The sequence below is a fragment of the Heteronotia binoei genome, chromosome 8 (assembly GCF_032191835.1).
Source record: "Heteronotia binoei isolate CCM8104 ecotype False Entrance Well chromosome 8, APGP_CSIRO_Hbin_v1, whole genome shotgun sequence".
Lineage (NCBI taxonomy): Eukaryota > Metazoa > Chordata > Lepidosauria > Squamata > Gekkonidae > Heteronotia > Heteronotia binoei.
Window position 1 is genome coordinate 9,615,120 of NC_083230.1, and position 24,701 is coordinate 9,639,820.

General features: G+C 43.5%; 1 protein-coding gene across 2 annotated transcripts in view; it reads right to left on the bottom strand.

Moving 5' to 3' along the window:
- Nucleotides 1-2,158: 2,158 nt before the first annotated feature.
- LRRK2 (leucine rich repeat kinase 2) overlaps nucleotides 2,159-24,701 on the bottom strand; it is a 180,643-nt gene continuing 158,100 nt past the window's right edge. For both annotated transcript variants that reach the window (XM_060244741.1, XM_060244742.1), the window contains 5 exons: nucleotides 21,283-21,467; nucleotides 20,981-21,133; nucleotides 17,665-17,873; nucleotides 6,137-6,208; nucleotides 2,159-3,398 (listed from right to left, as the gene is read on the bottom strand). In XM_060244741.1, the coding sequence (XP_060100724.1) occupies nucleotides 3,277-3,398; nucleotides 6,137-6,208; nucleotides 17,665-17,873; nucleotides 20,981-21,133; nucleotides 21,283-21,467 (741 nt within the window). In that variant the 3' untranslated portion in view covers nucleotides 2,159-3,276. The remainder of the gene's footprint in view (nucleotides 3,399-6,136; nucleotides 6,209-17,664; nucleotides 17,874-20,980; nucleotides 21,134-21,282; nucleotides 21,468-24,701) is intronic.

Here is a 24,701-nt window from a genome sequence, read left to right on the forward strand (position 1 = left end):
GTTATGGGAATTGGGGTGTAGATGCTATTGCTTTGATGTTAGATGTTAAATACCAACGCTTTGAACTGCTTGCTATCAGTTCCAATACCTATCATGCTGGAGTAACTTTGGAGTATACAACAAATGCCACTTTGTTTCAAGCAACAAGTCTGCTCATTTGGGAACTTCAATGAACCTTCGCTGACGCTGAGTTCACATCCTGAGCAGAATGTAACTGCTGTAATCTTCAAACGGGCAATGGGCAGTGCAAGACCCTGTGCGGCTCCAGACTGCTGCTGAGGGAACACTGCATAGAAGTCAAGCCAATAAATAAATAAGGCGGCATAAAAATAATGCAGTCCTCCCTCAGAGAATCGTATGCCAGCGAGAGCAAGAACAACCCGGTCTGATGCTTCCGCCTACAGGGTTCTTATTGCAAAACCTTTTCATGCTGTTCCCCTTTCAGTTTCTCCCACTCTGACAACTCATTGCTCCTTGAGCGGCAGGACTGTTTTAACCCGTTGCTTAAGGGACATAAGGACTGAAATAGATTTTGTAACTGCCAGTGTAAAACTGCTCCTTTCTATAGACTGCTTCACTTTAGGCTTCCCAAATCTCCTGCCTGGGCGGGGGACCCCCGATTTGGAGCCTGCTCCCCCCATTTGCCAAAAATCTGGAAAGCGGGGGGAGGGGAGGGGGGGTGGAATGGCCGCCCTTCCCACCCAGCTCCGATCCCAGCAGCTTCTCTCCTTGCCCTTCCCTTCCCACCCAGCCAGATCGCAGCAGCCTTTCTTCCGTTTTCCCAGGCTGCTTCCAGCCCCAATCAGCTGGTTGGCGGGGGGGGGGGGGGAGCCCCAGGACCATGTGCCTTTGCACCTCCGGTGGCAGCAACTGGTGAGTAGGGAGGCCAATCCCCTCTTCAGAGCCGACTAGCCAGAAACGGGGGGGGGGGGGGGGGCGGAGAGAGGGAAACGTCTTCATTATTCCCTATGTAGAGATCGATTCTCATAGGGTATAATGGGGAATTGTTCTGGAGGTTTCGGGGGCTCTGGGGGAGCTGTTTTTTGAGATAGAGGCACCAAATTTTCAATATAGTATCTAGTACCTCTCCCAAAAGTACTCCCCAAGTTTCAAAACGATTGGACCAGGGGGTCCAATTCTATGAGCCCCCCCAAAAGGTGCCCCTATCCATTATTTCCTATGAAAGGAAGACATTTTTAAAAGGTGTGCCGTCCCTTTAAATGTGATGGCCAGAACTCTCTTGGAGTTCAATTATGCTTGTCACACCCTTGTTCCTGGATCCGCCCCCAATGTCTCCTGGCTCCACCCCCAAAGTCTCCTGGCTCCACCCCCAAAGTCCCCAGATATTTCTTGAATTGGACTTGGCAACCCTACTTCACTTACTTTGGGGGAAGTTGAAGATCGAGGAAAATGCCATTGAGTCAGGGAAGTCACAATAAAAAAAGTTCAGAGATGGTCCATAGGGAGAAATGTGGTTATTATACTTGGCTGTCTCCTTTCAGAAATCTTCTCAAACAAACAGAAAACACTCTTTACGCATTATGGAGCGCACAGGCTGGATCCGACGTTCTCACCCCCATGTTCTGTATAACAGTCAGACATGTGTCGTAGGCTGTTTCTTTTCAGTTCCCACAGGCATGGTGCCGGATTAAAAGGATGACAGTGCTGTGAGTGGAGAAGGGACTTCAGCTTTGCTCATACCTGAAATAGTCTGGAGGGCTGGGGTGGAGCAGGGTTGTGTCAGACTGCACCAGCCACAGGTGATCAGAGCCAACAGCAACGCTGTGGTGGGACAGAATGAATGACAAAGGCTCTGTCTCAAAGTTTCAAGAACTGTGATCTCTGGTAACTCAGAGTCTTTCATGAGCAGCATAAAATGAAGGATTCAATGGAACCCATCACTGTTTTAATCATACAGCTGTTAAAAAGGAGGAGAACATATGAACAGCAAGAAATATATAATGCCCCACTGGCTTATGATTGCTTACCTCTGTAAGAAAAGTTTAAATGTCAAGCTGCTACTATAATTCAGTGATTCACGCATATCCTCTCAGTAATCTGCATTACAAAGAATGTTGCAACATCCAAGTTTCTCTGCACTTAAAATCACTATGCCTAAAACTTGTCTCCCTTTCAAATAACTCACAAAACAACTGGCTTGTGCGAAAGATACAAAAAATTATTTTTATAACAATGTACAGTTTTAAAATTATACACTCTAATATAAATCTATTGTTTGCAACAAACAACAAGAACAGGTTACATTGGAGCTGCACAACGATGACTCTACACGCAGTCATGACGCCAGACAGACAAAAATGGATGAGCCAATCTTCAGGAGCTCCAGCATTGAGAGAGGAGTTAAAAATGTAAACTATCCAAGGACTCTTTGGCAATACCTCACTGAGCAGGATTCAGATTTCTCCTCATGACTCCAGATTGTTACAATGCACATGGCACTGGAGTATGTGTGAGAGATTTAAACACCTTTTTGTTAACAAACCCTTCTTTAATCCTTAAGTTTACAGAGCAAAGTGGCAATGTGAAAGGCAGAGAGGGCATCCTAAAGATGATATAATAGTTGCATGTTCTGGTGATAAAAGACCTCAGAATGGCTAATCTGTTGTGGGATTATACAATCACAGGTGAGCAGAGTCACTTCAGAAACGGATGCCAAATTTATCTATATGAGCTCTGTTTACAGCAGGATCTGAACCCAGCACTCAACTCTGCAAATGTTAACAACACTGTACATTTGCACGAGTAATTTCCACTGCTCTATAGTTTCCTTGCCCAACTATAGTGTAAAATCTTCAGTGACTTGTCTTTCCCAATTCAAGCACCAACACCAAAAGAGTTTAACATGCTAATTTTTAGCTTTAGTAAGAAAACAGACCTGCATGACATCTTGTATTTAAATAACCACTAGGCTCTAGTTTTTTAAAGTTACAAGTAAGTGTATGTGTGTACATATAAAATACAGAACAGTGTACATCTATAAAACAGAACAATGGAGTTACTCCAAAAATGGAGTGCCGTAACAGTAACCAAGTGAAAGGAATTTGGTATCAACATTATAAACACTTTGGCTCCCCTTCCAATAGATAGTAACATTGGGAAATTATTACAATTCCCTGCCATTAGTGTCCATTTTATACAAAATAGGTGCATTCTCCCGAGCATTTCCACTTTACATTTCAATGGAGTTAGCACAGAGGCCATCCACCACAATCACTGGCCTCCAGAAAATTAATGGATGCCTCTCCACTTTGCTGTTTAATCAAAAGACAAACCCCTCATTTTTTCTGCTAACTCTTGTCTTATCTCAATGTGTTTTCTCAGGTTTTGTACTTCATGTGGCAGGTTAACGTCCCATACAGACACACATGTCTCCATTCCTGCAGAAGAAGTCAGAAAGATAATGGTTGGAAATATTAAATGGAAAAATGCCAGTCACACTTTTCATTGTGTGAATTAATTTTTGAAACAAGAGTGCAAGAACGGTAACAGACACAATAAACCGATCCATTTTGACCCAGGCTTAATAGCAGTAGAATAATTAACACACATTATCACATTCTGACATGTTACTGTTTTATTGGTTTCCCACGCTAATGTTACCGAGACCAAAGGTTTCTCAATTTGTTAATTTTACTATTCTGCCATTGGATTTTAACTTTGTACCACTTTGCATTCTAAACCACTGCCCACCAGCTGTATGTAGCTCTGCTCACTGTACCTCATTCCTCGTCTGACCAAGCGTGCATGCATATGAAAGCTTAGACCGTTTTCGCACACAGCTTACCACGCGCTCACGTTCCTGTTCTCTCCGCAGCGTCCGTCGGATTTCCCATTATCTGCGCCGGAGTTACAGGAAGTGCTGCGGCTTTTGCGTAGCAAACGTAAACTGGGTTTTAGCGGTTTACGTTTGCTACGCAAAAGCCGCGGCACTTCCTGTAACTTCGGCGCAGATAATGAGAAATCCGACAGACGCTGCGGAGAGAACAGGAACGTGACCCCGTGGTAAGCTGCGTGCGAAAACGGACTTACATTCTGAATAAAACTTTGTTGGTCTTAAATAATAATAATAATAATAATAATAATAATAATAATAATAATAATAATAATAAATTTTATTTATATCCTGCCCTCCCCGCCGAAGCAGGCTCAGGGCGGCTAACAGGACATGGTATGTACCATGATTATTATACAATTCATACGATAAGATACAGTTAAAAGTTACATAAAAATTTTAAAAACCACAATAAATTAAAGGTGTTACATTCAGTGGGATGCATATCCAGATGGCTAGAGGTCACATTCAGGGTTCCCTATAGGCTTGTTGAAAGAGGGTAGTTTTGCAAGCCCTGCGGAACTGGTTAAAGTCCCGCAGGGCTCGCACTTCCTCCGGTAGTTGATTCCACCAGTGGGGAGCTATTGGACTCCAACTTTTTACAACAAACAGATGTAACAGCCGATTCTGTTGGTGCTTGAGCGTGCACTTAGCTACTGTGGGTTGCTCTTTAATATTTTGAGTTTCTTATTTTAGATTTGTTGTTTACGTAGTTCTTCTGTATTTGCCACTTTTGCATTCTTGATTCTTATTCTGTTATATTTCCTGGGGTCTACGCTAGTTGCAGAAAACCAACCTAAAAATTCAGTTAAATAATAAAACACATGAACTGGTCCGCAGATAACTATTTTATTTGATTCTGCAAACCTGATCTACGTTACAGTGTAATTGTAAGCAATAAACACATGTATCGTGTGCACAAGATTCCAGGTATAAATCCTAGCTCTTTCAGGTACTTCTCCCCACCCCTGAAAACTGGCAAGATGCCGTTGATCATGGTAGACATTTATGAAAATTAGGATAAACAGTGATCTGACTCCGCATAAGACAGTTTTGTATAGCAATATATATCATTCTCAACATGACCCTACCTGCAGATACTTAAATTCATAAACTGGGGTCTCAATGAGAGAGATTTTTCTGCAGACTTGGGGGGAAACTCCCCCCCCCCCAAGTTTGCAAAAAATCCAAAACCTTAAAAAGGGGGGTAGGTTTGGAACCCCCCCCCCCCTCAGAACGGAAAGTAGTTGCCTGTGTTTTTGTAGACAACTCTCTCCCAGGTGCCTCCTCCTCCCCATCGACTGCTGAGGTAGCCTCACTGAAGCACGAAGACTGGTCAGATGCACATCTTACATCCCCCAAACTGCCACTGGAGTCAGGCTGGTGGATGAGGAGGAGGGGGAGCATCTTAGTGAATGAAGGGAGGCAGAAACAGCAAGTGGTTGGGGGGGTAGGATAGCATTCCCCTCCTAAGAGATTCACTGGACCCCGCTTTGTTAATATCTAGTCCAAGGGTGTCCAACATGCAGCTTGGGGGCCAAATCAGGTCCCCGGAGGGCTCCTATCAGGCAGCATCTAGTAATCATTTTGCTTAAAAAGACAGGGAAAAACATGAGAAGTGTTGTTCATTCACCTGTTGGGGCTGAAGGTAGCAAAGACTAGATCAGGGGTGTCAAACTCAATTGTTATGAGGGCCAGATCTGACATAAGTGAGTTCTTGTTGGGTGGGGCCACGTCAGGCCAGGCCATGTGTGTACTTATTTAAGATTAGGTAGCAGAGAGATAAATTTTATAAAGGACATAGATAAACACAATTGCATATTTTTTTTTAACTTAGAACATGCCTAAAACGTTAGTGCTCATTGGTCTTAAAGGTGCTTTCTTTGAATTTCATCCATGGGATCCCAGGACCTGGGCAACGGAAGCTCTGGCTCTTTCCTTCCTTCCCCAGGGGAGGGGGTGGCACCTCAGCAAATAGAAGGAAGAGAGGATTGGCTCAGTAGCTCTGCTGTGCAATCGGGAAAGCCTGGGAAAACAAGCTCTGCCTCTCCCCCTTCCTCCCCAAGAGAGGAGCCTCAGCCAATGGAGAAAATAGAGGTTTTCCTCTGTAGCTTCTGTGTGATTGAGCAAGCCTTGCAAAGCAAGTTGTTATGCAGAAGGAAGCAAGAGAGGGAGAAGGAAGCAGATGACAGCCAGTTGCTCGAGGGCCTGGACAGGCCACCTCTGGCTGCTACCCTAACAAGAGAAGGGGAGAATTTGAATATAAAAGTGTCTAGTGCTTACCTGTGTTGAATTTGTTGTCTTTACCACTTGTATAGCAGCAACCCAAAACCAGAACAACATTCTTGAGACTGCCTTTTGCCACAGGAGAAAGAATAAAGTAAAAACTAATGCAATATTCTTAAACTTTCATTTGATTTCTAAAAGAAAAATAAACCTTACCTGATGCATATTCTTGACAAATTCAATATACCAGTATTAATATTGCACTGATCTAACCCATGTACTATATAAGTGCAAAGCACATCCACGTGCAAATGTGGCATTGCTGATTCCCCCTCCCTCCAGCTGTGGCCCCTTAACCCACCCCAGATGTTTCTGCAGATGGCTCCCCAACTTTTGGTGAACCCAAGGAACTGTAACTATAGAAGAAGAAGAAGAAGATATTGGATTTATATCCCGCCCTCCACTCCGAAGAGTCTCAGAGCGGCTCACAATCTCCTTTACCTCCCCTCCCACAACAGACACCCTGTGAGGTAGATGAAGATATTGGATTTATATCCCGCCCTACACTCAAGAGTCTCAGAGCGGCTCACAATCTCCTTTCCCTTCCTCCCCCACAACAGACACCCTGTGAGGTAGATGAAGATATTGGATTTATATCCTGCCCTCCACTCCGAAGAGTCTCAGAGTGGCTCACAATCTCCTTTACCTTCCTCCCCCACAACAAACACCTTGTGAGGTGGGTGGGGCTGGAGAGGACTCTCACAGCAGCTGCCCTTTCAAGGACAACCTCTGCCACAGCTGTGGCTGACCCAAGGCCATTCCAGCAGGTGCAAGTGGAGGAGTGGGGAATCAAACCCGGTTCTCCCAGATAAGAATCCGCACACTTAACCACTACACCAAACTGGCTATAGGGAAGAGGTAAGTAGAAAAGTCTCTCTGCGCAAGTAAGAGCACTCTTGTATCATAAAACAAAACAATCAAAGGATGTCAGGGTCAAGCTACACAAGAGAGCTATGATGCAGCTCTCCACATTTCTAGTTTTACTTTACAGCAGTTGTGCAGGGCACTGGATTTAATCTGAACACCGGAGACGTGGCAATAGTTAATGATTATTCACCCTGTCTCATATCCCTAATGAAAATTGCCTCTCTGAGGCTGCTGCTTGCCTCACTGGTACCCTGTATGTTTCAACAGTATTTGTTTTAACTTGAAGCCGAATCTCTTTGATATTTGATATCTTCTATCCATCATTCAAAGTTGCATTAATGAATGACTTGTGCCTCAGTGCCTCAGGCAGCCCTCGCTTTGGTTAACGGAAACAAACAGAAAATTTGCTTGTGGTTAAAAGTATCTAGAAAATAACAATTCTGAAGCTAATAAAAGCTGATAGCGAAATTAATAAACTCATAACTAAATTCACCATGTTTATCACAAACATTTGTGTAGGGACTGGTCAGTCTGCTGCTGTTGGTCTGAGGTTTTATTAGGGATGGGAGTGAACTGGAAAAATACAGTTCATTTTGGTTCATGGCACGCCTGGTTTGTGAGCCACAAATCGAACAAGCTTTTAGATGCCAAACGTATCATTTCATTTCATGAGGTTTGTGATGCAATAGAAATCCACCTCCCCCCACCCACCCCAATCGTGCTAGAGACACCAAACTTGCAGGGGATCTCTGCCTGATTCTCCTCTACCTGCACTCCAAGTTTGGTGAGGATTGGATTCACGGGGTCTGAGTTACCCCAAGGAAAGTGCTTTTTGAAAAAAAATGACAATCACAGGTTCAGGAGAATTCCGAATGGATTCACTGCAAGCTAGAGACATCAACCTCACAGATGTCAAGCTCTTCTACATGACATACAGTTATGTGTAGGTTGGACTTAGGGGGTCTGAGTTATGGCCTCCAGGAAAGGGCTTTTGGGGAAAATGTCAGGTGCAGGTTCAAAAGTGTATGGACTCCCTGAAACTACTCACACCAAATACACAGGCTTTCCCTCCAAAAGGCTTCCCCGGTGCTCTCTCTGGAAAAGATGGCTGCAGTTACAGGAGTTTATGAAATGGCTCCGAAAGAAGCCAGTGACAAAAATCTCACAGGGAAATGTCACCTGGGCAGACCCCCTGCCAGCCAGACACTGGAAGCAAGGCAAACATCACCCCTGCTCTCTCTCCCCCCCCCCCACCAGAAGTCTCCAAAGGCAGGTTCTGAAGGATAGAAAGGAAGACATCCCCAGAATTTTGACAAGGGCTCTCCAAAGTAACCCCACTGCAGCTTGACTGGCACATTAGCTATGCAACACAAGTAAGGGAAGCGTGCCCAAAACTCTCATAGCCCTCCCCCCTCTTCGGGCTGAAGCACACTGGTTCAGAGCACACCTATCAACCGGGGTATATTCTTCTACGCAGCAAAGAAATGGAAACCCATGTTGAGCTGTTAGAGCTACCTCCAAGTCTCCAAAGGCAGGTTTTGAAGGACGGAAAGGCAGACATCACCAGAGTTCCAGGAGGGGCTCCTCAAAGTAACCCCACAGCAGCTTGGCAGAGACCCCTGACAAGCACTGGAACCCAGAAAGGCATGCCCACAATGCTCCCAGGCCCCCTCAGGCCCAAACACGTAGATCTTCTGATCACAGCCCACACCTAGGTGAAATTTCTGGTTATTCAACATTAGTGGAACACATTGTACAGATTGAAGATCATCCGTTGTGAACTGTACAAATGCAATGGAAAGGGGTAGTCAAACAGGGGCTTGCTCATGAGGTAGATATTGTGTTATGAGGAAGATGTTTAATGAAGGTGTTGGGTGAGGGAGATTTTCTTTGGAGGGTGAAAGCAATGGGGGTATCCAGGAGTTTTCTCAGTGGGGGAATTTCAGTGAAAAAAGGTTGGGGCCAACCCACCCTCACCTGGCAGAGGGGCCCATCTTTCCAACTGCCAACAGCACAACCCACAGGCCAGATCACCCAGAGGAGGAGTGGGGGGCGGGACGACATGCAAGGTGACAACAGGAAGCTTGGATCTTACTCTGTGAGGTCCAGAGAGGGGTATTCCAGCAGAGGGTTGACCTTGAGGAAGGGCGACTTGTCCACCATGGCTGGGTCCATGTGGTTGTGGTGGGGGCTGAGAATGTCTCCTAGGTGGGAGAACACCCGCTCACTCTGGACACTGGTGGGAGGGCAGGAAAGGAGACTCATGGCCATGCAAAAGTGGTTGGGTCGGATGACAGCCTTATGTACCAGTACTCCAGGCTCAGGAGTCTCAGCAAGGTACTTCTTCACCTTGATGCTACTGCGTACCTGGCATTCCCACCACTGCTGACCTTCCGGTTCATCACGGACAATCAAGAGTTCTCCCTGGTTGGGATCATTGAGGCAGAGGTGCTGGATTGCAGCTCCTCCTCAGCCCCTTTCACCTGCTCTTCGCTCTGGCCATGTCTGCTGCAGTGTAGCCTCCACACTTCTGTGCAGAGCTCACATTTCCATTGCATGATCTCTGCATTCTGTAGAGCATTGATGCCTTTTATCCAGGGTTCACAGAGAAAGGCCAGCTTTTACTCCTCTCCCTTGCAGAGAGGATGCAACCTGATGGTGATAGTCACCTGTAATCTCTCTGCCAAGGCCCTGACCCATAGGGAAATGGCTATTCCCTCGGGGCCTAGCTCTAGCGAAGAGGCCAATGCCTGGTCCAGCCCATGAATCAGGGGGATGACTCACCCCAGGCTGGCCGTATAGGTGCACAGAACATCAGCGGTGTCCTGGAGGGGCTTGAGGACATGCACCATTTGGGACTGGATCAGCTAGTTGTTGCTGATGCTGAGCTCCTTTTTCCCAGGAAGGAAAGTCATGGAGGAGATGACATCCTTCACCGTGCTCTTCTGCTCCACCAAATACATTATCATGGCATAGGCAGAGTTCCAATAGGTGGGTAAGTTCAGGATGAGCAGATGCTCAGGCTCATCCCCCTCCTCCTGCCTCTTGCACAGCAAATGGGCAGACCCGATGGAAGTTCTTGAGGAAGGACCGCATCTCAAGGGTGGCAGCATCCCAGGTGGCCTTGATAGTGCTTCCCGGTCCCAGAGCATCCTTACCCATTAGGTGAAGCATATGCACCAGGCAGACTATGCCCTTAAGGCACACAGCCTTCACTGCAGCCAGCATGTTGGTGCCAGCGTCCATGATCATGTAGCCACAGACGATGTCACCAATGCCCACCGACTTTCTCAGGCTACTCTGTATCTTGACAGCCATTTTCGCAGCTGTGCGGTCTGCCTCCGTCCTCTGTGCATGGAGAGAACCACTTTGTAGCCTGGTGGCAAGACTGTCCTGCCATGCCCCTGACAGTCCAGACAGAGAGGTCCTCTGGTTTCCACCAGCAGGCAGAGAGGCAGAGGTAGCTGTGCTGCTCCAGAGGTCTGCCAGGAAGTGCAGAGCTGAGCTTTGACCATTGCCACTGTGGAGTGGTGCACGGCAAGCAAGACTTGTTGGCTCATGGTCCTCTGTGAGGGGACAGAACGCTGCAGCAGTCAGCAAAAGCCTATCTCCTCCATGAGGGAGAAGGGTTGGTCATCCACAGCACTCATCTCACTGATGAGGTGAGTTACTGCTTCTTTGGCCCTCCATGTAGCCCTTTTGGATGGCAAAGTCTGTGTCCCTGGGGGAATGACCTCTCAGAGGGTGGCCTGCCTTGATGTCCCACCCAAAGCACCCTGAGTGAGAGGAGCCTTTCTTGGAGCGGCCTTTTGCTCCTCCTCTGCTCTGAGAGGGAATTCTTCCTCCTGCTGGCTGCCACTCTTTCCTCCTGCAGCAATATAATTGGGTGCACCCTTTGAGGTGCCTATGGAGGACAAGCATGGGGGGGGTTTACACTCCTCTAGACAGGGATCAATGGGGAGGGGGCAGAAATGTTTCCAAACTGTGGGCTGGAAACAGGGCCCTACGATTGCAGGTGGGAGCCACAACTGCTTTCTGACACTGGACTGGGAGGGGCCACGGAGGGTGGAGGCAGGAACAGCAACAGGGGGTTGGTATGTGGGAGGATGCTTCCCCTGTCCTCTGAATTACTGCTGTCACAGTCATCTTCTCCAATGAGTGTTAGCACCTGCTGGTCTCTGGGCAGTGCTAACAGCTCTTTTGCCTCTGTAGAGAGTCCCAGGAACAGATCAGGCAAAGGAAGCTCTGAGACCTCTGGTGATGCCCTCCAGTGGGCTGGCAGGATGGGTATGAGGTCCAGGGACAAAGACCTGTGGTACGAAGGGGGTCAAGGACTTGTTCCCCTCATGATGAGCACCCTTTTCACCCATGTTCACTCTCACAGCATACAGGTATTCACAATCAGGAGGAATGGGAGGGTTTAAACGTGGAGCTTCAGCCATAGCACAAGTAGCTAAACTCCTCTGTTCAGTGTGAACAGAGAGATGGGGTGGCTCAGAGCCCCGAGTCCACTTAAAACCCAAACCCTACTTGGGCAGAGGTGTTCACAATCAGGAATAAGTGAATGAGCTCTACTTTTAACAAGTTCCTGCCTCTCGTTCTAACTGCTAACACCAACAGAAGAGAGGGTGTGGAGCTGACCTGAGGGTATTTATAGCATTCTGATCCCAGAGCAGGATGGGAACTCTGTTAAACTTTGGAGGGGCCCTACTGGTGTTTCCAGGGTTGGAGAATTCTGTCCCTCCTGTTGCTTTGAGGTTTGAGGAAAACATTTTGATTGAGCAGAAGCAATCTGGAAATGTATCCATTCACAAACCGCCACGAACCACTTGAAAGTTCATGGAAAATTCATGCCGGTTGTCCCAGGCAAAAAACTCTGATGCTAGCCTCATAAAGCTCCCATCTAATCTGATCCCAAGCAAACACTTAACTTGTTCTGTTTCATAGTGTTTCATTAACATGATCTGAAACAAACTTCATCAGGGGGTTAGATTACTGGAAAAGGCCTTTAAAACATACTCCTAAAAAACAGCAGCAGGTGGGTGGCCTCCCGCTAACACCACATTCTCAGCCAATCGAATATATCGATTTTCATCAAAGCAAATATTAAAGCAAACTCAGTGCAGTGCCAGAATATTTTCCTCCTGATGAGTTCCTTAGTGTCTTCTAATTTATTTTCTGTCACAGAAGAATGATTTATAAGACCTTGGACTTTGTCTGTTTTTAAGGACACACAAATTCCATTTGAAAAAAAATCTACTGAGTAAAACTGATAAAAGCAAAAATGAGGGGACAGATGAACTGATCAAAGGACAAGCTGTTAAACTTCAGGACATGTGAAGTACAAACGCTTCTCATTTAAAACCATGATTTTTTTTTGAATATTTGGACAAAGTGAAGCTTTAAGAATTAGTAATGTATCCAATTTAAAATTTTTAAAAGAAAAATAGGCCAGAGTTGTCAGAGAGACAAAACAAATAATGGGTGTAGTTCAACGTATTAGGCATCCAGAAAAACAGCTCTATTTGTCTGGAGCAGCCAAAATAATGAGTTTTTGTGGCACCTTCAGGACAACCAACTTATTGTGGCATACACTTTCATGAGCCAGATTCCACTTTGATTGCTTCTGCACTGTGACAATTCTCCACTCTGCTCTGTGCTGCTGCAAATGCAAAAGCACTCACAGCTGTGATACTGCTTCTGCAAGACTCGCTCACTGCTTTCCTCTTCTCCCCCTTTTTACCTTTTAAAAGAAAATTATCAGTAGTCACTATACTTTTATAGTGTAACCAAACAAAAGGTTCACCAGGGAAGGAAGTGGTGGGCAGGAGCGGAAACGATGCTAGATGCCAGAAGTGAGAAAATATGTATTGTCCCTTCCACATTTATCTCAGACCCGCTCTCCCAGGAAAGATTGTATCAAAGCAGATTTGGGGGAAACTGCAACACAGCTGAGTAAATCCTGGAAGGCTGGTGGAAGTACAACAATGTTACATGGGAGCCAGAATTCAATCCACTGGGTTGGGCGGGGGGGGGGGGGAGACATGCACAGAGCAACAGCTCTGTGTAGAAGCAGCCTTTGTCAGATGCACAAAGTGGGTTCTGGCTCACAAAAATGTCCTTACGCAGTATAATAAAACACAGGGGACTGCACATCTGCAGGGGAGCTGCAAAGATTAAGTTTCTAAAGCTTTCTAATGCTTTCCAAGGCACTCAGTGCCCCCCTCCCCTCTGGTGCATACTGGTGTTTCCTGACCAAACCAGCACAAGACATAGGCAGGGAGAGCACTCCCTCATACCTCCCTTTGCCACCATGAGCACTCCCTCATACCTCCCTTTGCCACCATGGAGAAGAGAAGTCTTCTAGCAGAGGAGCCCACAGCAGGGAGAGTAGGGAGGGATGTGGACTTACACAAAAGACCACTCAGTGAATAACAATTACAGGTAAACACAACCTTGTTTTCATCTATGTGACTTCTGTGCAGTCCCACAATAGGAGGCTACCAAGGTGGGCATGGGCTACACAGCAGAAGAATGCTTGTAACATTGCTTTTTCCACAGCCATATTGCTTCTGGAGTCCATATTGATGAAACAGTGTTTGATGAAGGGCAAGGATCATGTTGTCCCCTTGCAGATGTTTTCTAAGGCTGCTCTACCCAGAAACACAACCGAGGAAGACTGAGCTCTAGCTGAATGTGCCCTGACTTTAAAAGGACAATCTGCTTTCAAAAGAGACTAAGCAATCCTAATCACAGAAACACCATAGCAGGAGAGAGTCTGGGTGCGTATGGTGATTCCCTTTTTGAGGCCTGAGAAACATATAGATAAATGGTCCCTCTTACAGAAGTATTTAGTCCACTGCAAATAAAACAGTAAAGTCTTCCTCACATCCAGAGTGTGTAGTGTATAGGGATGGGCATGAACTGGAAAAATGTGGTTTGTGTTAGTTCATGGTTGAACCACAAACCAAACTGAACAGTTTACTCACAAACTGAACTGGTTAATGACCCCACAAATCCCGTTGAAAGGATCTGCAGTTCCTTTAAATGGGGTTTGCAGAAAGCCCAAAAAAACAGCTGAGCAGTGAGGAGCAGCCTGTTCCCCACCACTCAGCTGTTTGGTGCTATCGTGTGCAGCCCCTTTAAAATTTAAAGAGACTGCATAAGACAGCCCCAAAGAGCTGAGCAGTGGGGAGCACACTGCTCCCTACCAGTCAGCTGTTTTTGTGGCCTTTGCTGTGAACAGAAAGCAGGGGTTTAAAGGGACTTGGGATTCCCTTTAAACCCCTGCTTCTCCTCTATTTACAAACCACCACGATCTGCTTTAAAAGTTTGTGGAAGTTTATGCTGGTAGATCTGTCTTGAATTTCGGCTCACAAACCATGAGCAGGGCAAAATTCATGATGAATTGGTTCACGCCCATCCCTATTAGTGTGAGTTCTGCCAGACAGGTGGTAGAGGGGAAAAAAGTACAGGGAGGAACAGATGAAACAGATGAAAACTGGTCACCGCTTTACAAAAAAGTCCGGACTCAGGCGAAGGATGACCTTGTCCCTATGAAACTTGGTAAACTGGGGGGAGGCGGGGGGAGGGACAGTGCAGCACCCTTAACTTCCTACCCTGCACACAGATGAACTGATGAACTGGAAAACAGTCTTATAGGATAAAGAAGATAAGTCACAGGTAGCCATTGGCTCAAAGGGTTTATACATCAAAGCAGATAAAACAATGGAAAGACTCCACCAAGGAGCTGGAAGAAAGACTGTGGAGGGAAGACTGGGGAGTAGAAGTTGAGGAAACCCTTTAAAAACTTTTTAGACAGCTAGGCTGAACAAACTGTAAAACCAGCAACATGATCATGGAATGCTGAGATGGCTCCCAAATGAACCTAATAGAGCCTACAGCTAGACCCACAGCTTTCAATAACAGTAAATATTCAATATGTCTTGTAACAGGTGAGACTGGCCAGTCTTCCTGTGTGGATGCTCACTTTACAAATCTACCATATCAGCATAGGATGTCCTGGTCAATAATCTCAGCAAGGAGATGAGCACCTCTGCCACCCTGTCAGTCCATGTTATTGTAGCTTCACCAACCACATTGTGAGATGCAGTGACTGGACACTGCGATGGCAGAGCAGATGGATATGGATCAGACAGTCCTCATTTCAAAATGGAATGAACATGCCTTTTGACAGATTTCAAACAGCTGTACCCAATTCTGCTTGAAAGGAACTATTAAAATATTCCTGGTGTACTCTGCCTTCAGCTTGGTGATTACTCTGCTTAGGACCTGACCAAACCAGCACAAGATATAGGCAGGGAGAGCACTCCTCCCTCATACCTCCCTTTGCCACCATGGAGAAGAGAAGTCTTCTAGAAGAGAAATAGGAGCAAATGTGTAAAATAGACCCACCACAAACCACCACAAAATTTGGAAGGTATTCCCAATGGAGTCCAGGTCAGATCCTGCCAGGGAACAAAAACAGGTATACTTTGTACTGAAATGGGAGGTGAACAGATCAATGCAAGGGAACCCCCACTGGAGGAAGACGGGATGTAGAAAGGACTCCTTGAGAGACCACTCGAGTGGAAGTGGTCAACCAGCTGAGGAAATCCACAGTAGAACTGGAAGTTCTGGTGATACATATATAGTGTGTAGAGTCCACTGCTCTTAACTACTACACCAAACTGGTGAGCTGTGTGAACCCAAGCCGTGTTTGGATGGCATAACTTCCATCACTAATGAGTTGGTTAAAGGGTGAGTAAATAAAAATTCACAGTCCTCATCATGCACCCTATACATATTTTCTAGTTTCCCTTCAGAAGGTGACACAGAAACTGACTGCCCAGCTGCCCTTGGCAATTTCTAGCAAACTCTGCAGCACTGGAAATGCAACTGGACTCAAACTGGAGGAATACAAAACCTTTAAAAGCAGATTTGAATAGAACATTTAGCTTCAAGGATTTTGCCATCCTCATCAATTGCTCTATATAGAGATGGCAGACTTTTGCAGGTGAAACTGCAGTTGAGTCTTCTATGGCTTCATCCAGAGTTCCAATGGTGCATCTGATCTGAGTTCAGATGGCGCAATTTCATCTTCCAAGCTGGAAGTGTGTGGTTCCATAACTAGAGGTAACTGGAAGAACACAATGTTAATGTCCCAGGCTGGGGTTTGGTGTCAACAGCTAGTGTCGGAGCTGTTGGTGGGTAAAAACTACCTTGATGGTCCCACACAGTATTCTGTGACCAAGACATCAGTGTCCGCTCTGTCACTATGAGAACCATGGTATTTGGTGAGGGCCCCAGGAAAATCGAATCAATGGAAGAGTCTCTTCAGTCAAGGTCAACTTCTTTGCCTCAGGAGGTGGAAGCAACTCAGGGCAGGATGGAGCTGGATGGGGGAATCTTTGCAGTCCTCAGAGGTGGAGACTCACCACAGAATGGATGGAGCCAACCTTCAACAGTGACATGCGCTGAGTGGTTGAGTCCTTTCTCATATGCTTTGACTTGCTCTTCACTCTTCTAGATGCTGGCTCCAAGAAACTGCTTGGAACCAGAGCAGGTGTCAGAGCTGACACTGGAGCTGGTTCTGAAGCTGATATGGACAGCGCAGACCCCACAGAAGGAGTACCCACAGAAGGAGTATGGGCTGTTTTTTCTTGATCAGAGACCCTCTTTGTAGGTTTTATGTCCAGTGCCTCAAGAGTCTTTTCTCGTTAAAAGGTCTTTAAATGGGAAGCCTCCTCTTCTTGGGCTTTAGTTGTGAATGGGCAACAAACTGCACAGGCCCTGACATTGTGGGACTCTCTCAACCACCTTAGAAACAACTCATGGCCATTGGAATGGGCAGTGTTGGTGCCACTCTGATAATTTTTTTTAAAAGTAACATTTTCCAACAAACCCCTTCCCCCCTCCCAACAAAGCAGGAACACCAAAGTACACAAACTAGGAAAGTGAGGAAGAATGATCCTACCTCCACAGTGGCAAAGGGAGTGCCTCTCCCCACCTCTGTCATGTGCAGGAAATTCTGGTGTGTGACAGAAGGGTGGGGGAGCCTTCCGAGCACTATGGAAAGGGCTAGAAAGCTTCAGAAACTGAGCTGAGCATGCATAGTCCCATACGGGGCTACACAGAAGCCACAGAGATGAAGTATGTGTTATAAACAATGCTACACTCCTCACCTTCCAGACCATTCAAAAATTATAGTAGTGAGTCTGTGTTCACCCCAGCCCCAAACGAGAGACTACGATCAGTTTCTTTCTTTCTTTCTTTCTTTCTTTCTTTCTTTCTTTCTTTCTTTCTTTCTTTCTTTCTTTCTTTCTTTCTTTCTTTCTTTCTTTCTTTCTTTCTTTCTCTCTCTCTCTCTCTCATTTCAAAAGGTTAAAATTAAATGCACTGCATCTTTAAACGGTGTATACATATACAAAATGAACATGAAAAATACAAGCATGCATAACCTTCCTTTGGGTTGTTGAGGGTTTAAAACTATTCTGAGATTACAAACAAACAAGAGTAAGTAACACTGCAGTCCTTTGCAGGGTTCGACTTCCCTGAAGTCAATGGATTCAGAAGATGTTACTCTGCTTAAGATTCCACTACGCTCCTGCCCCATTCTCAGGCAACGTGAGGGTTTTGTCAGCAGCTCCTGCACTTACCTAGCTGAGCTGTCATCATGAGTCTCACAGAATCGCAGAAGTTGCTTATGATTCTTATGGGGAGGCGTGTGGAGAGGTCAAGCAGCAGGATATGCCCTCCCCCTGTGCCAATCCACAGGGCTGTATTTCTCTGCAAACAGATACTCTTCACTCTTCCTAGATAGGCAAGGCTTTGTTTGGATTCTTTATTCAGCTTTGGCACCTCTTGCCTAAACCAAAACACAAAGGCATTTTGTATTTTAAAAACAGTTCCTTTTTGCATCTAACTAGAGTTCCTAGGTCCTACCTGGTTGCTGATGGGTGGGATCTCCCTTGTGCATGCAAAGTACACAGGGCACAATGATGTCACCTGGAAGTGATGTAAGTGTACCGGGCACGTTGTGTAGGAATGCTCTAGCATTTTGGTATTAAACTCTACAGTACCATAGTGTTTTATATTAAAACACTAGAGTATCCTTGCGTGGTGTGCCTGTCGTGATTACGTCACTTCTGGGTGACGTCACTGCACCAGACACGTTGGGCACCATCACAGCACTTTGGGGGCAGGACTCCCCCACCAGCCAGTCCTGTGCCGGAGGGCTGGAGGCCGAAAGATCAGGGGAACCCCTGCCATCAGCAGGAGGTTGGGAACTCTACACAAGTTCTTTCAAGCATGCAGATAAACCTTAAAGAACCAAAACTCTTGATTCTGAATTAGGGTGTTTTGTGTGACTAGTTTCCTGGTATCTCTTTAAGCTAAACTGATAATTTTTTAAACAGATAAACTATTCATAAATATATATGAATTTCTTAATGAAGGCTGAGTCCCCTTATGAACCAGTCAAGGAATGGGGGGGTGGGAAGAGGGGGTGGGGAGAGAGCAAGAGAGAGAGAGCGCAGAGGAGAAAAAACAGCAAAGATTCTACTAGTGCATGCTGGACTCATGAAATCTTTTTTTTTTTTTGCTGGTATATATATTTTTATTATTGAATGACAAGTGACACACAATAACAGATACAGACAAATACAACAAAAATGGAGATAGGGGATACAGCAACGCTCACTATTAACATGTTCACATACAACCTCACCTTCTTAAATACAACTAAATCTCGACATCAAAAATAAGTTGCTACTTCTCAATTAGCATACATACGTTATCTCCTGTTTCAGCGACGCTCATTTATCTCTCTCAACTTTTAACAATTCATACCTTTGTTAACCACTCATAAAATAAACTCCAATTTTCATCAACATACTTCTTAGGTCTGGTTCTTGACAAATTATAAAGTTTATCCATTTCAGCAGTATCTAGTATTTTTACAATTAACTCATCCATTGTTGGCATTTCATTTCTACACCAATACTGCGCTAACAAAATCCTCGCAGCCGTGTTGACATGGACTATTAAGTGCTTCTCAACTTTCCCCATTTTGTCTGGCAGTAAGCTTAATAGAAATAGCTCTGGCTTGAAAGGAATAACAGTTTTTAACATTTTTTGGAGTGTTTCATGAACTTTCGTCCAAAACTCCTTTACCATTTTACACAACCACCGTACATGGAAAAACGTTCCCAAATTATCAAAGATTTCAGGTTTTCACCGCTGGCATCATCATTAGGGTTTGTAGAATCTTTCGGGCTCAAGTGCCGTGTTCTACTGGAGAAATTGTCCTCAAACTTATCTATAGAAATTGTCCAAGTTGTCCTCAAACTTCCAACAATTGTTAGATAAACCTGGAAACATCTTTGCTAGCTTTGCTGGAGTCATATACCACCTGTATATCATTTTATAAATATTTTCTTTAAAAGATATAGACAGTGATCTTTATATTTCTTTGTCAGATCTGGGACCACTGATTCAGGTGGATTGCACGGCCTATATTTCTGACCCATTTAATATTACACCTTTAACTACCTCGTCCTGCATTTCTAATTGGAGGAGGAAATTATATAGTTTACTAATCTGTTTTGCTTCAGTCTTTAGAAAGAGCTTGTCAAACACAGTTTCTTTCAAATAAAAACCCTCTTCTTTATCCTTGTTATATCTCGACTTTAGTTGGGCCATTCTCCACCAATCTAAAATAATATTCTGATCTACTAATTGGGTACTTGTTCTCATAGTCCCATCTTTCTCCAACACAGCTTCATAAGTTAACGGTGTCTCATGTATTGACAGATGAGGCTGCGTGAATGTTTCTAATGGGGCCACCCAGTTCGGAGTCTTACTATATAAAGGTCTTCTTACCTTTTCCCACATATTGATTAAAGACTTTCTAATTAGATGATTCTTAAAGTATTTATGACCATCTATTCCATACCATATAAATGCATGCCAACCAATTCTTAGATCACGGCCCTCAATCATCAATATTATCTAATTTGGCCCACTCTTTCAACCAAACAAGTATATTGGCTTTATAATAAAGTTCCCAGTTGCTAGTCCCTGCTCTGTCTCTGGAGTCTTGCATAAGTTTACACTTTATTCTTGCTTTCCTTCCTTGCCACACAAAATCACTAGTTGATTTATTCAATGAATGGAAGAAAGTCTTATTTAACTGTATTGGGATAGTTTGGAATAGAAACATTATTTTAGGAAGGATAGATATTTTCAGGGCTGCAATTCTACCCATGAAGGACAATTGAAGATTTTGCCATTTGGCCATATCTTGCTCTATATCTTTTAATAATTTGGAATAGTTATCCTCAAATATTGTACTGCATCTGTTAGTGAGATATATTCCCAAATATCTCACTTTTTTAACAACTTGAAAGTCAGATGTTCGTTGTAATTCTATAGACTCAGTTTTTAAAACATTTTTAAAAATAGACTCAGTTTTTAAAATATACTCATGAAATTTTTAGGTGCTGCTGACTTTATTTCATTGTTTTGCTGGCATAACCCAAAAATACCTACCAAAACTCACAAGGATTGCTTTGTTCCCTCAGCACTAGCATTTCATTTTAGAAATACTGCTGCTCTTTTGCTCTTCATTTTAGAAATACGGGGCTCTTTTGCATATATTGTGTGGCTCTCAAAGTCCCCACCACCCCATCAGCTGGCTTGGAGAAGGCATTTGTCTCTTTAAATCACTTCTCAAAGACAAGCCAGCCGGTGTTCTGGAGAATGCATTTCAAGTTAAAATTGCTTTCTTTCTACCTCTCCCTCCCTCCTTCCTGTCCTGCGGCTCTCAAACATCTGATGTTCATGTCTTGTGCTCTCAAACATCTGACATTTATTCTACATGGCTCTTATGTTAACCAAGTCTGGCCACCTCTGTAGAAATAGCTAGGCCACCAACATCACCCCCTCCCCCAGTGACAGCCATCAAAAACTCACTTTAGAAAATGTACACAGTCTATTAGTTCACAAAGCTTCTCTGTCTTCTTATCCCAAATTTCCACATAATAGCTATTCTTCTTTGCCAAGTAGATTGATTTGTCTACTGCGATTGAAATAATATTGGCGCCACTGTAAGCTTTGTGGCATAACCTGAGAAGAAAAAAAAATCAGGAGATATAGACACTCATGATTATATTATATCACATAAATGTCCAAAGCCATGAAATTTTTTTTTTAGAAAAAGCCAGTCACAAGAAAGAAAGAAAAAAACATATTCGTCTATTAAATGAACAACTTACAGTTGGCTTGTTGTTGTCTCGATGAGTTTGTGACTAGATAAGTCACTAGACAAGGAGATGATCTTTGTTCCGCAACCTCCCCAGATGACATTTTTTTCAGATGAATAACTGGATTGATTCAAACATACAAGTGGAGTGCTGGCATTCCCAACTGGCAGAATCCTCAAAGGTGGTGCACCCTTGCACTGAAACAACAGAACAGCAGGAGAGTGGGGAAAATCTCAAAACACCAGCTGATCACCCACATGCTTTTGAAGGAACTACTGCCAGCATACAGGAAGCGTGACAAGCTCCTGAGACCCAGTTTTTGCTCCCAGATGTTCTTTGTGCTATACCAGATGCTGTTCTCATGTTTTGAGGATCCTGCCTAACGTAAGTTGCAGTTTCTTATGGGGGGGGGATTGATGTATAAACTTGGATTCAGGCATAGTACAGTTCGCATCTTTTCATCCTGACCAGTTGCTAAATTCTACTTCAGTACAGAAAAAGTCTAACTACTGATACTGTCCAAAGCACCAAGTGTACTTCAAGTTAGAAGTATTTCCATAAGAAACAGCGAATATGTTTTTAGTTATTAAACTGATAAGAACAGATGACTTCTAAAGAAAACTTGTTGCATAGTGAGGCCCCATCTGGCAGGGCAGTGTATAAAAAGGATCACGTGTAGCCCATTCCACAGCCAATGGGGAGCATGCCACCCTACTGAACTGTTAAGAACAGATACTAACTTGATCTTAGTTGGAAAGCTGAGAAGTGACACATTATTAACAGTGCACGTGGTTTCTAATATCATAGGTAGAGATGTGAAGGCCTGGAAAAAAACCGGAAAAATTAGGGGAAAAAACTGAGGTTTTTTCGGTTTTTTCCTAAAGCCTTTTTTGTTTTTTTTTCCAAAAAATTGGAAAAATTGAAAAAAAGGAAAGGAAAGGAAAAAAATGATTATGGAATGTTTTATTTTAATACGATGAATAAAATATTTTAAGGTAAGGTGTTCAAATATTTTCCAAATCATTTCTAAAAAAATATGTATGATATCAGATTGTTCTAATTTCTGTGCACTGAGGATAAGCCCATCAATTGAAACTTAGCCCTACACTCCCTTCTATACACTTCCCCCTTCTTTTTTTTTATGGTTTTAACTTGTCTAATATTAACAAGTCTTCTACTCTTCTAAATCCTTTAATCGTAAGTAGTTTGCTCCACCTATGCTCCTTATCTCCCTCCATCAATGTTTCTAATGGCGTCCATCTAGATACCCGATTCAGCCATTTTGGCTGCCATTTCTTCCAAACATTTAACCCATTTTTCCTTGGTCCCGCATTTAAATTAAGTTCCTTCACCCCCATGTTCGTAAAGATGCCATGTTTTCTTACCCCATTATTAGCTTCATTCTCAAACCTTATCCATTTCTGATCCCCTTCCTTCTCTATCTCTAATAATGCCTTAAGCTGAAATGCTTCATAGTAATTAATTATATCTGGAACTCCCCATCCAAGTTCCGATTGATGGTTGTATGCTAATTTTTTTGGGATTCTAAGTTTCCTACTTCCAAATATCCATTCCCTTATTTTAGTGTTCCAGTTAATCATTTTTTGCTTATCTAACTCCAATGGTATCATTTGAAAAAGGTACAACAACCTTGGCATCCAAAACTTCCCCCTTCTTCAATTTTTTTCTATGAGAATGAGTTTTTTTATTTTTATTTAATACTGTGGAGAGGAAATATGAATAATTGTTAATTCTGGGTTTTTAAAAATCGTTTTGTGGGGTTTTTTTGTCTTTTCCACATAAACTGGTAACCAGTTCAGGAGATTGTTGCTCCATTTGTTACAATTACTAATAAATATTATTTAAAAAGTAAATTCTATTTGTAATAATTTTTTGGATACACTATATTTTTTAATATGCTAGTTGTGATAATTTCATGCCAAATAAAATTGTCCATAGTCATATTTTATGTTCCTGAAGTAACAGAATGACTCCTGATATAAATTCAGAGACCATGCATAAAGTTGCCAAATTTTGTTCCCATGCAATCAAATTGCATTTTATGGTTCTTACAAGCTAATGTCGAGGTAACAGATTGTAATTTTAACCAGTGTATTCTAGTTAATATTTCTTCTGGAGCTGTATAATTTTTAAATTTTTTATTATACGTACTATATTTACTTAGCTAGAGGATGTTTGACCACTACTGTATTATTCATACTAATGTCTTATATTTTATTTTAACATTTACTTTTTAAATATCTTACTTTTCACCTATTTAGGTCCATCTTGATTTTTACAATTTTTATGTGGTTGTTGTTGGCCTTCATTGTGCTGTGTATTTGGTCATGGACCGTAATAAAGCAAACTGAAACTGAAACTGAATGACTCTCAATCTGGAAAAAAAGAGGTGCTAATGTAGCAATTTTTTTTCAATTTTTCTGAAAATTTTCAGGGGTTTTTCTGCGCTTCAAAATTTCCAGAAATGTTACATCTCTAATCACAGGCATCTCAAACAAATCAAATGCCCTGGAATAAATTCTCTGAGATGAGGAGGCATGTGAAGAGGAAACGGAAAGGAAAGGTAAATACAGTCAAAACCCTTGGGGAACTACAATCCAAGAAGCTCAGATAAAATATATACCACAAGTTAGGAAAGGTACAAACAGGTATAAGAAAAGGCCTGCATGGTTAACAACAAAGTAATGGAAGCTGTAAAAGGTAAGAAGGACTCATTTAAGTGGTGGAAAGCTAGTCCAAGTGAGATTAATAAAAGGGAACACAGGCTTTGGCAAATCAAATGCAAGACTGTGATCAGGCAGGCAAAAAGGAACCATGAGGAGCATATTGCAAAAAACATAAAGAACAACAATAAAAATTTCTTCAAATATATTAGAAGCAGGAAACCAGCCAGGGAGGCAGTGGGGCCCTTGGATGACCAAGGGGTAAAAAGATTACTGAAGAAGGATAGGGAAATGGCTGAGAAGCTGAATGCATTTTTTGCCTCCGTCTTCACTGTGGAAGATGAGAAGTGTTTGCCTGCTCCAGAACCACTAATTTTGGAAGGGGTGTTGAAAGACCTGAGTCAGATTGAGGTGACAAGAGAGGAGGTCCTACAACTGATAGATGAATTAAAAACTAATAAGTCACCAAGTCCGGATGGCATACATCCAAGAGTTCTGAAAGAACTCAAAGTTGAACTTGTGGATCTTCTGACAAAAATATGTAATCTTTCATTGAAATCTGCCTCCGTTCCTGAGGACTGGAAGGTAGCAAATGTCACCCCCATCTTTAAAAAAGGTTCCAGAGGAGATCCAGGAAATTACAGGCCAGTCAGTCTGACTTTGATACCGGGAAAGTTGGTAGAAACCATTATCAAGGACAGAATGAGTAGGCACATTGATGAACACAAGTTATTGAGAAAGACTCAG